General features: G+C 54.7%; 1 protein-coding gene across 1 annotated transcript; it reads right to left on the bottom strand.

Annotated features, from left to right (window-relative positions):
* Nucleotides 1–8,700: 8,700 nt before the first annotated feature.
* On the bottom strand, nucleotides 8,701–12,240 carry KAZALD1 (Kazal type serine peptidase inhibitor domain 1). The gene is made up of 5 exons (XM_037159503.2): nucleotides 12,093–12,240; nucleotides 11,144–11,699; nucleotides 9,930–10,090; nucleotides 9,701–9,848; nucleotides 8,701–9,519 (listed from the first exon to the last, which is right to left on the bottom strand). Exons 2-5 carry the CDS (start codon nucleotides 11,646–11,648, stop codon nucleotides 9,425–9,427), a joined length of 909 nt encoding a protein of 302 aa, XP_037015398.1. The 5' UTR covers nucleotides 11,649–11,699; nucleotides 12,093–12,240; the 3' UTR covers nucleotides 8,701–9,424.
* Between the last annotated feature and the right edge of the window lie 405 nt (nucleotides 12,241–12,645).

The raw sequence follows: 12,645 nt of genomic DNA, 5'->3' as shown, positions 1-12,645 counted from the left end.
GCTCTCCGTGTCTCTCTCTCTCTCTCTCTCCGCCTCTCTGGGGCTGTCTTCCCTTGCCCAACACCCCCCATCCTTTGCTAACTTTCTGCTTTGATGCTCCACTCTCCAGCTCTGCTAATGCTTTTCCCTTTTCAGAGAAATACATAGTCAGCTTTTCTGATGGGGTGCCCTGGCCCCAGGTTCCTTCCAACCACAGCACATTTTAGAGATGATTGGGAGTCCAGGGATGCACAGTACACAGGGCAAGGAGCTGTGTGTGTGTGTGTGTGTGCACGTGTGAGAGAGAGAGAGAGACAGAGAGTCAACATATACAGAATGTATGTGCTGCTCAGGGGGTGGGAGGGGTTCAGAGAATGTGTAAGGGGAGGTGGGGACACAGCTGAACCAGTTCAGGTTCCTTGGGTCTTAAAAGATTACAGGACATCAGTATCAGCAGTGTCTACAGTTTGTCTCATCCTTCCCTTCCCCACCGTTTTATAAATGAGGAAGCTGAGGCCCAGGGAAGTTAAATGACTTATCTCCTATCACACAGCTACTGGCAGAACCCGGGTGAGAGTCAGGGATCCTGACTCGTGGACAGTGCCGGTCCGAGACGCTGTCAGAGACCTAAGAGAAAAGGTCCTATTTCTGAGCCACCGTACGTGACAGTTTTGACTAACAGCTTCTCAAAGAGATGGAAAAGCTAGACTCTCCTGGCCTTTGGGGTGCCCTGGGGACTGGCAGGGCCCTGTCTCCGAACCCCCAGCAGCCTCGGCAGTGACAGCAACACCTCTCCTTACCATCTGGGCTGCTGCCCTCCTCCTCCCTGGGCACACCCCAGCATGTAGCAGTCTGGCTGAAAATACTCTCTAACCAAGGTCACCTCCCTGGCAGCAGGTAATTCTTGCCTGGCCCTGAGTCCCACCTGCCTCCTCCAAGGACCTAGCTCCAGACAAACTTGTCTTCTTATCCAAGCTCTGATTCCGGCCCCACCCCCAAGGAATTCCTTTACTTTTTAGATCTGTCCTCTGTCTCCCACCCCAATTCCGGAGCCCTTTTGATCCCACAGCCCCTTAGCACTGAAGTCACTTGCCTTCTCCAGGAATAACCCAAGACACCATGTTCCCCGCTTTATTGAATGGAAGGAAAATTAGTCCTTAACACAAGCTCTAGTCATTTGCCACAATTGTGAAACCCCAGCACGGTGTCCCCCACACCCTCTGCACCAGCCCACACCCTCTCCTAGTCCAACACGTCCCTGTGCAAAGCTGCCATTGCCCCAAATCTACCCCCGGGCCTTCCAAAGGGGCCTGAGCTTCTGGGATGTGAAAGGGGAAAAATGAGCTTGGTACGGCACCAGGCTTTCTCTCACACCTCTCCCATCTCCCCGCCCTTCCCAGGAAGAGAGAGTGGAAAGAAAGGTGCAAACAAGAGGCTGGCAGGGCAATAAAACTGTCAGGGCCTTGCCGTGCTTCCTCTCACTGGATCCTCGCCTGCTTTTCCCCAACGCCCCTCTCCCCTCTCCTCTCCTCCTTCACCCTCCCTCTCTATTCTCTCCTGAAGATCCTGCTGCAATTGCAGCGGAGGCAGCGGCATTTGGGGGATGAAGCAGGAGAGGTTAATTATTGCTCCCCCACCCCCCAACGCCCCCCCCCACAAGATGTATCTGACTGTCAGAAGGGGTGACAGATGAAGACAAAGTACAGGTATGGCCCCTGCGAACCGGCCCTCAATGTACCAACCAGGGGTGGGAGTGGAGAGGGGCGGGCTACCCAAGTTTTAACCCCTCCAAAGCCGGAGTTAGAACCTGGGTCTGGGCGAGGGTGGTCCTGGCAGGAGCAGGCTGAGCCCTGGAGACCTGTTGGCCTCCTCCCTTCCTGTTCCAGCGATCTGGAGGTTTTGAGGGGTGGGGGGAGAGGAGGCAGGGGGCCACTTCGTCCCAGAGGCTGCAGGATCAGAGTCGCAAGCAGTCATTCCAAGAACATTATAGATGCAAAGAAAGGGCCTCATGGAATAGCCCGTGGGGTAGGTACATTTAGGGCCCAGGATGCCTAGCGAGAGGGAAGAGCCCCACCACTTTTCCACCTTCTCCGGGGCTATGTCCCCCCCCCCCCAGTCTGTCCCAAGGCATCACTGTCGGGGTGCACTTGTGTGTTTGAGGAGAACTGTGTGTCTGAACCTGTGTGTATTTGTGATGCCGTACCTCCATAGGCTCCAGAGAAACTGAATGTGGTGTGTGTGCGTGTGCACCCACAGCACTTGGAAGGGGTATCTGTGAGGCTGTCTGTACCGTGGGCACAGTGTGTGGTGTCTGTGCGTGAGACAGAGCTTCTGCCTGTGGGTGCGGCTGAGGTGAAGGATGGCGTCTCCAGGAGAACGGGGACGTGCGCTTGCTGGTACTGTGGTGTCTACACTTGGGAGGGTGTGGACACGGTGTATCTTTCTGTGGACACACAACATGTGCCAATGTGAGGAGGTAGTGTGGACACCGATGCTGGTGTGAGTGTGATTGTGTGTGAGTGCACACAAGTGTGGCAGCCGAAGCCGCCAGGCTCTGCCTCTCACTGGCCTCCCTCCCTCTGTCTCCCGACTCTCCTCTCTCCATAAGCAAACAAGGTGAAATAATTACTTTCCCATTTAAATGCCCCATGTTCAAGCCAGAATGAAAACAAAGTGATTTAATAAAATTGTCTTTAAAAGGGAAAAGAGGAAAATAAACGTCTGCTCTGCTCCTCTCCCTGGCGTTCAGGGAGGCCCCAAGCCCTTCAAAGTTAATTAAAACAGGAACTAAAACCGAAGAATCGCTTACCAACCTTTTCCCCATTTCTGCCTTAAAGGTAAGGCAGTCCCCAGAAGCTCTGCCTCCGGCCTGGACCTTGAGGCTCAGCCTCTCCCTGGGACCAGCGCTCCTCCCTGACAGGCACCCTGGCCTTCCTGCAGCCACATCTGGGGGACAGAGCTCTGCCCCTTCCCGCCTCCCAAAGAGTCATTAAAGGCTCCGTCTGACTATTTGATGGACACCGGTCCCCATCAGAGGCTTCCGGCCCTCACCTCCGCCCAGGACATAGTCAGCTCTCAGCCCTCATCACCCCTCCTCCCAGGTCCCCTGAGTCCTCAGCTACTCTGAGCTTTATCTGTCTTCACTGACCCCCTGGCCCGGTCCTCAACTCCAGCTCGGCACAGTTCCGGCTGCTTCCGCCTGGTCTGTATCTGTTCCCCATCAGAGGCCCCATCGGAGCTCGAGCCCTTCAGCAGCCCAGATAAAAGAGATGGATGGAGGTGAATTTAGGGCGCGCCCCTGGCCCAGCAAGCCCAGAGCTAGAGCCCTGGATTCTGACAGGGGCTCCCTGAGGAGGGCTGAGGGTGAAGGTGAAGTCTGCTAAGTTTTCTGGAAGCCCAGTCTCTTCCCATCCCCACCTTGCCTTCTTCCCCTCCTCTAAAGGGCCTGTTCCTAAGGCCTCCTCCAGGCAGGCACCAAGACACCCCAACACACACATTTCATCAGGAAGCTCTGCACTAGGTACCCTGCTTTCATCTCCGTGCTGCCCACCTGCCCAGAAACAATAATAGTAACAACAGTCATTTATTGAACGCCTACTGTGTTCCAGAGACATTAGTTATAAGATCTCTAATCGCATCACAACCCCTAAGGAGTAATTTGCAGAGGAGGGCACAGTAGAAGGGAAGCTGAGAAAGTCGCCCAAGGCATGCACTTAAAAAGATTCAAACCCACACTGCTCATGTCCCCTTGCTTAGACCTGAGCTCAGTTCTGCTCCCAAAGACCCATCCCTTCAGAGACCACTGCCCCCAGTGACCCCCACTGCTGCCCCTTCTGACACCCATTCACACAGTGGGGGAGGGGCATGAGGAGAAGAAAAGCTGGACCTAGAACCTGGGTCCCTATGAGGGCCAGCTGAGTCCAGGAGACTCATGGAGTTTTCTCCAGCCCAGCTCCAGTGACGTGGGGTTGAGGGAGGATGGAGGCAGAAGTAACTATCCCTAGAATCCTCAACTTTCTTCCTGGGAGACCACATCACTTCTCAGAGACCCTGCCTTTTCTCCCAAGGGACTCCAGTTCAATACCCACAAGTCCACCCTGCCTCCCAAGGTACTGATCACCAAGGGGACAAGGTTAAGACTTGAGCACGGGGTAACACTTGTCACCAACACTGACTTTCGTAACTGTTCGTCCTGTTCAGAAAGACTTCAATTACCCGGATGGCAAAGAAAATGGCAAAACTGAATCCAGGCCAGGAACCAACCTTTAGCCTCTCAGACTGGGGATCTAAGATCTCAACCTTGGGGGGAAAAAAGAGGGACTGAAGGAAGGGAGGAGAGGAGATGAAAAGACAGAAACCATGGTCTCAGGATGAAGCAGTCCAGCGTGGAAGGTCGAGAAGGAAGGGGACAGGCAGGGGTTACCACAGACCATGAGTGAAGATGGCACCTGGAGACTCATGGCCTTGACTGTGCTTGAAAAACATCTAGCAAAAGATGGGAAGGAAGGAGGAAATAATTCAGAAGCACCTTTCCCAACTGAGTCCCAGGAATGTGTGTGTATGTGTGTGTGTTTTGGGGGGGGGGCGTGTTCTGTGACCTTGTCCAGGTCCAGGCCCCATCTCTGTTTGAAACCCCTGGACTGAACCCAAACTTGAAGCTGGTCATAGCAGCTCGGCTGTCAATGACCCAGGTGGCTGGGACAAGTCTTCATGGGACAGTGGTGTTGGGACTTCTGCCTCACCTTCCCCCACCCCGCCACTCCCCGTGAGTCACTAAGCCAGGACAAGCCCTGGAGCCTGAGCCCTTCTCCTCTACCGCCAGTACATCTGGGACCCAGCTTGAGGAGAGAGAGGGTTAGAGAACACCAGGGGCCCTGGCAAGCAGAAGGGAGCATGGGAGAAAGGCAGGGCTGCCTCCATCTGAGCCGGCCTCCAAATTCCACCGGAGCCAAGGGTATCCCTGCCACTGCAGCCCCTGTGTCTGCCCCTCCAACTCCACCCATGGTCCTGACCTCATTACTCCCCTCAGGCTCCATCTGTCCACCAGCCCATCCCTCCTTCAAGAGTTCTCAAACTCTCTCATTAGCTGCAACTGAACCGCAGACCGGACCCCTTCCAGTCTCTAAATGCCCTCATCACTGCTCTCCAAAAACTTATTTCTACCCCCAGCCTCCCAGACCCCATTCCCACCCATCCCCAGCCCATCAGCCTTCCTCCTAAGGTGCTTTGCACTGAGTAGAGAGGAAAGACTTGATCTTCATTCACATTTTCTTACTCCAAGTGGACTTATATAGTTGTTCTCAATTTTAGAAAGACTCTAGTCACTCAGATGGCTGAAGAAATAACCAAAATATATCCCAGGAGGTAATCAGCCTATGTCTCCAGGCTCTTTCCCTGTCCTTAGCTGCCTGTACACTTAGAATAGTCAGTCCTAGGTGACAGGACCTAAGTTCTTGAGCAAAACAACAGAGAATCTCCAAGCCCACCAGCATGTTTAAGCCTGTCGTCTTCACACATACACACAGAGTTACATGTACACGTATGTAATTTATTTACATGCACATCTTAGAATAGAAGGTAAGCTCCATAAAAATGGGGACCATGTGTTTTTCTGTGACATACCTCCAGCCCTAAACAACAGTGCTGGCACATAAGAAATGTTTGCTGAAAGAATGGCATATAATAAAACAAGTACTTGCAAATAAATCATTGTATGTTTCTACAGCTATGTGCACACGTAATAATACATCTATATATAGTGCTATGTACACACATGCACTTATGTGCCCACACGGGTATCTACATACATGTGTGCACTGAGGTACCTCACACACATAGCATAGTTGTGATGTACAGACATTAATGCACACACACACCTCACATATAGTGCCTACAGGCATACATATACACACATCACTACCGTGAACATATGACATACAGGGTCCAGCAGAAGTAAGGCCTGATCGAGTGTGGTCGGTAGGGTATGTGAAAGTATCACACGAGGTGGACAGCAATTTGAACATTTCACCTAAAATACCATAAGGTGTGCTTGAGTGTAATATTGTTGTTACAGAATTACATGGTTATGGTTGTTTAATAAGAAAGAGGCATTATTTGTGCCTGACCCTGTGTATTACATAGATACCACACAAAGGTATCGCATATATACTACACATACATGGAAATCTTCACATACATAAATGAATATAAATGAAAGCACCTTTTTACTTAAAATTTTCCAGCCTACCTGTCTCAAGGCCCCTAGCCCAGATCTGGCTGCCATAACCCGAAATATCCACCAGGTGGCACTCTTTTGCTACTTCCTGTACTCCCCGAAGTGTTGCCGGACGTGTCGGTCGACTAGTTGGAGGCACAAAACTTTCGGAGCCAGTGTACCCCATGAACTTTCCCCTCTCTCCCCTACCCAGCAGCATGGTGGGCGTGTCCTTTGGCCCCAAAGTCTGCAATCTGGGCCCTCTCCGAAATCCAGTTCATACTCTCGGGCCTCCAGGCTTCTGTAGAGGGGATGGACGCCCCCTGGGGGCTCCAATTCTGCTCGGTCCGAGCTCAAATCCATACCCATTCACCAGTGAGCCAGCTGGTGAGCTTCACCAGGACTCCGTAGGTTCAGACCAGGCTCAAGGGCCTTTCCTTCATTAACGACCAGCCAGACTGTGGCCCCATCCCACAATGGTCGCTTGCACACACGTGAAAACTACACACCTGTAAATTACACACCTGTATACACGGCCCCCCTTTGGCTACTCTCTACACCCTTCCCAGACCGCCCAGCCTGAGTCAGGCAAAAGCTGGGAGAATGGCCAGGCCACAGGACCTGGGACCTGGGACCTGGGACCTGGGACCCTCAGCTTGGAAGGGGCTAGTCCTGGTTAACACTTCCTGGCCCGGTCAGGTCTTGACTCCGGATCTCTGGTTCGGAGTCAGAAGGAAGCGTATTCGCTCGTTTTAAGCAAACTACTAAAAATCCCGGAGGTGGGGGAATTGGGGTGGGACACAGTCTCGCCCGCCCCCAGGCACTGGCCACTCGGCGTCAGATTTCCTAGAACCTCACACGTTGGGTGTGAGCAACCTAGGATGAAAAAATGCGGAGAAGTCTTGGAAACCCGGGAGGAGGAGAAACCGGGAGTTCTGGCAGCAGTTCAGCTTCCCCCTCCTCCTCCCCTCTCTTCCCCCGGGAGCAGCGGGAAATTATTTATTAAAACGCCGCCTGCGCTCTCATTTATTTGCGGCGAATAATCCTCGGCATCGCAGCGCGTTTATTAAACCTTTCCCGTCCCCACATTACTTTAATAATAAATCGCATGTCACTTTCCAGCGACATTATTAAAGTGCGTCCGCTGGAGCGGAGGCAGCGGCGGTGGGGGTGTAGAGAACGCAGCAGGGGTTCCTACTACTCCAGGCTGTGGGGCCTGAACAAGTAGGCCGAGGAAGGGGAAACTGAGGCTGTAAGGAGACTGAACTCTAACTCGCTATGAAAGCAATCCAAGAGTATGGGTTCCGGGGGGCCTGTGTGACCCCCTAGGGTCGGGTGGAGCCTCTGGTCCGCAGGTAGACGCAACAGGATAGATGGGCCCGCCAGGGGGCGCCTTAGAACCCTGCTATGCTGGAGCCCCCCCCCCCCCACCCCGCCGCTACCCGCCCTCCCTGCCAACCCCCCTGCACAACAATCTAGGGGCGGATTCCGGGGCTGTGGCAGGACCCAGTCCCCTCCCCACTTTCAGAGTGGAGCACCTCCTTCTGATCAGGAACAATGAACGAACGGCTTGACCGGCCACACCTCTCACATCCCTACTCCTGCTTCCGCGGTCGCCTTGGAATATGCCCCAAATTTGTAGAGCGCAGCTCCTGGAGCCGCTGGGCTCCAGCCAGGCTATAAGAGCAATCCTCTGGTTTAACCGCTGGAGGAGCCTGGCTGTTCCGTGAGGGGCGGCCAAGCCCTGTGGTTGGGGTTCCAGACCACGCCCCTCTCAAGAAGCCCGGCTTCTGTGTTGGGCCCCAGCGGACAAGCTCAGACACCGAACCAACTGCGGATCTCTCCCGTGGTGGCGCCAGGCTCCGGGCGTAGCCCAGGCGCACAGAAAGCCGTCGCCGTCCTACGTGGCTTCAGAATTTAAGCTTTCATCTTCTTCAATCAGTCAATAAACACTGCGCCTTACCAGTGTCCCTCAGCTAGGTAGTGTAGAGAGAGATTTGGTAGCGACAGAGTCCAGCTCTGTGAGGGTTCCTCAGTCAGAAAGAACAGGTCACGGTTGGGGCTGATGAGGAAACCAGTTTACCATGACTTTATGTTCAGCAGGGACAGCAGGATTCCTAGAGGAGTCCTAGGGTGTGGCCATGCACATAGCCAAACTTCTCCCCTCCCCTCCCCAGTTTATGCTTTCATACTGCGTCCTACCCACATAGACCCAATGCCCTACTCTGTTTGGAGAGGAAACCAGAATGAGATAGAAGGGCAGGCAATCTATCTCCAGACCAGCCCCAGTGGAGTGCAGACTGGGGAGGACAGCCTCCCTCCACCCAGATGCCTCCAGCCTTCCTCCCTAGAGGGCAGGGTAGGCCCCAGCTCAAGCATCCTCTCTGTGCATCTGGCAGACATGTGCTTAATGAGCAGGGCCTATGGCTTCTGGAAGCCGGAGTCTTACTACCATGAAATTCGGCCTTCATGTGCACATCTGCATGAACCATCTGTGCATCTGTGTGTCTCAGTTTGTTCATAAACCTTTATTGTGTGCTTATTGTGCCTAGTCCTGTGCTAGGCATTGTCCAACACAAAGTGGTGCAAGATATGGAGTTTCCAGAATAACAGGAGAAATTGGACATGACCAAATGCCCATCTTACTGCACTGAACCAACCCATGCTCCATGGTGCTCTCCTGGATAGCAGACAGCGAGCAGCAAAGAGGACTGCACTTAGTAAGTGCAACTGGGACTTAGGAGAGAGGGAAATTTCCAGAAGGTTAATTTTGAGAAAGGGCAAACTGGGGCAGGGCAAAGATTGAGGACAAGGACAATAACAGCAGGAGCTGTGTAGAAGGACAGTTAGGAAGACTGGCCCGTCAGGGCTGGCGGAAGGGCTTCTGGGAAGCAAGGGAGGAACCTGTTCTCTGCGCCTTTTTATGTGTGCTCCACTCCACCCCACCCCACGCCCCACTCAGCCTAGGGACCACAAGACAGCTATTGCCTTCTTCTTAGTTGGTCCATGCGTCTCCTGCAGGGGCCCCTTTACATCCCACCGCCCCTATACCCTGGTCTCTGCCTCTCTCCTTACCCTCCTCCAATGTTTGTCTACCCACCCCATGTCTCCCTTACTAAAGGCATTAAAAGCAATCTGTTCAGGGGCCTTGCTACCCCTTTCCAAATCTTTTCAAGAGCAGGGATAAAAACGATCCCCACTCACCCACCCCCATTGGCCAGGGTTGTGGATCTAGTAGTAATCCTCTCCCTCTTCACTCTCAGCCTCTTCCTCAGGGACCAGGAGCAGGGACGGTAGCTGGGGGATGCCTGTGGAGTTCAGCTGGTCTGCAAACATATGTGGGCAAAGGAGAGAGGTCAGAGTGCTACGCATGTGCACACATCCCAGTCTGTGGGGAAGCCACACTTGCACGTGCACCCACAGGCACATACAAACATGGATACACACTACAGGGCCCAAGTCCACCACCATCCTCTCCTGCTCCCAGAACCCAAGGTTCCCCCTTACCAGGTGTGAGAACGGTCAGGCTAGCTGGGGCCTCCACCTGACCCAGTGCATTGTGGGCCACACAGCGGTAGGTGCCCTCATCACTGGGACGCACAGCCTGAATCTGCAGCCAGCTTGTCACCTCAAACTTCTGGGGTCCACCCCTAAACTGTAACCAGAGGAGGAGTCAGCAGGGTCCTTCTAAGTGGGCCCTGTGTTGCCATAGGGAAGCCCTGCTCCCTTCCCCTACCTGCACAGAGATGTGGGGGTCATCTCCCGGCAGCTGAATGTCCAAGCCATCCTTCCTCCACTCGACGGAGGCCATGGGGTAGGCAAACACCTCACAGCCAAAGATCACATCCTTCCCCGTCACATTCCAAATGTTGGATGGATGCAACAGGATCTGGGGCTCTGGGGGTGGAGGTGGGAGGCCTGAGAACAGGATGACACACCTAGCCCAGCAAGGAGCCCATATACGAACCATTGTTTAACATGTATGTGGGTAAATACACATCCGTGAATACGACATGTATACCAATGTGGATGCAGGCTCACACTGTGCAAATGCAGAACGGAGATGTATGAGCAGACACGTGCACACACAAGCACACAGACCCACACCTCATCTTGGCAGCCACACTGTCCCAGACTGCTCGGCTGTCCTCATTCCACCCTCTAGGCCCCTATCCCTGTGTTTGTAACCGACACCTCCCTCCTCCACCCCCCCCCCCTTTTCTAACCAGGTCCAGTTGACAAAGGCCAAAAAAGCTGCCCTTCCCCCACCTGACTCCGGGGTTGGGGCGCGTCCCAAAATGCAAAGGCAGAGAACCTGAAACCGAACTGGGGGAAAGTGTTGGGAACCCCCCACAGCGTGTTTGTTTTCCTGGCAGCATGGGCCCAGCCAGACCCACCAAAGGGGCTCAGGAAGTGAAAGTTACTAAAGCCGCCAAATAAAACTTGAAGCTTGAGTGGCCCTGAGCTCCCTAGGATGGAGGGAGTTAGAAGAGCCCCCCTCCCCCACTAATCCCTCAGCTCAGAGGAAGGGGGTGGGATAGGGAGGTGGGGAGACTGGAGTTAACTGCTTACAATGCAAAGCCGTCCAAATGAAATCTGATTGCATCTCACAGGAACCCAAGTCTCCCTGCCTGGGCTTCAGTGGTCTGGGGCAAAGTCTGGGAGTCTCTTCACTTTCTCAGTTTTGAGGCCAACAATTGGCTGTGCGCCTGCTCCCTCAAGAGTTGGTCCCTGCCAGCGGGTCTGGAGCTTTTCACAAAAAGCTCCAACCCGAACCTTTGGGCGGTGGCCTCTCCACACGAGCAGCGAAAATGAGCTCTTATACTGCCTTGCAGGCCTCATCTTTTTCTGTCCTCTGGCCAGGAACTAATGCTGCTGGGGTGGGGGGGGGGGGACAGGGGCAGCAATGCCTCGAGGTTCCTCAAAGTGCTGTGTGTAGGAGACCCATACCCGATTCGCAGGGCCCTGAGTGCGCCACAGTGAGGTTGGCGTCCGGCCGAGCTCTGGCCGCTTCCTGCAGACGGCAGATCTGCGAGTAGGTGCGGCCGTCGGAACCGCAGAGCAGGCGCTGTGAGCTGCAGACACACAGCGGTTCCGGCACCTCTCCTCGACTCAAGTCGCCACCTGCGTCCAACCGGCACTCAAGCTGCTCGCCGCAGCGCCCATAGAAGTGGGCGCTGGGGTCCAGGTCGCAGAGCTGGCCTTCGAGGTTGGCACATTCCCAGCAGCAGCCGCAAGCGTCGCGCACCTGGCCGGCCAGGCAACCCCGTGGCGCAGCGCACTCCTCTGGCTGGCAGGGAGCACAGCCCTCGCCCTCCGCCAGCAGGCGCAGCCAGCCCCGCCGCAGGTAATCCGGGCCTGGGGACGGCCGCGCACCGGTCGGGGGCGGCTCCCGTACCACCAGCAGTAGCAGTAGCAGGGGCAGCGCCAAGGTAGCTGCGGGCAGTTGTGGCATAGTTAGCTGGAAGCCCTGTGAGTACTCTGGGCATCAGTGGGTTCGTGCACCCTGCCAGGGAGGGAAGCCAGGTCAGGAGGTCAGAAGAAACCTCACTGTTCATCGTACCAAAGTTTGACTCTAGCATTGTCCCCTCCCTTGCTACCCTGGAGTCAAGTGGACCCTCAATGCCGAGGCATGGGGGTCATCCAGTTATGCTGGGTGGTAATTGGGCTGTTCCTGGGGGTTAGGGAAAGGTTAAAGAAAGGGGTTATAAGCTCAGGCGCGCGCGCGCACACACACACACACACACACACACACACACACACCACTGCTACACACCATCCAACTCAATAAGTTTCCTGCCCTAGAGGTGGATGGGAAGGGATGGCCCACGAGAAGTAAGGAGTTGTTAATAAGGATGAGAAGGGTGGGGGGTGATGTCCTAGGGTCCAGAGCTCTCACCTAGTGTCCGGGACTGAGCCCTTCAGAGCAATCCTGACTCTTGTCCGAAAAAGTAGGTAGTGGGAAGAAAGCAGAGAACAATCGGCTGGGCCCGCAAAGCCACCTCTGCTCCGGCTTGAAGATCTCTGAGAGCGCCCACGGGCTTGCACTCAGAAAACAGCTCCTCCGCCCCTCTCCCCGCCCCTAGACGTAGCACCCCCCCCCACACACACACACCCTATCCTCTAGTTCTGAAGCTGCCAATTTTATGCGGCTGCACAGGACCCTCCTGGGCCATTTCCCTCAGCCTGGGCCAATGTCACAGTGAGAATAGAGGAGCCGTAATCGGACACCGAAGCTGGGAGAGGACCGGAGACAGGGTGGGGTGGGGGTTGAAAGTAGAAGGTAGGGAGGGGTGGTGGCTGTGAAGCTCGAAGAGTTGGCTGACCAGCTAGGCCCTGTCCCATCTGACTTTACAGTCCCTGGAGTAGGAGCTCTGGTGCCAAGTCTGGAGCTCCTGCAGGGCAGGGCCACGCAACTTTGTCTCTCCACAGCCCCAAACCGGCTTCCTGGG

This window comes from Artibeus jamaicensis, unplaced genomic scaffold, assembly GCF_021234435.1.
Source record: "Artibeus jamaicensis isolate MK-2021 breed Jamaican fruit bat unplaced genomic scaffold, CSHL_Jam_final contig_490, whole genome shotgun sequence".
Lineage (NCBI taxonomy): Eukaryota > Metazoa > Chordata > Mammalia > Chiroptera > Phyllostomidae > Artibeus > Artibeus jamaicensis.
Note: the sequence above shows the minus strand (reverse complement) of the source record. Positions and strands in the feature narration are given on the sequence as shown.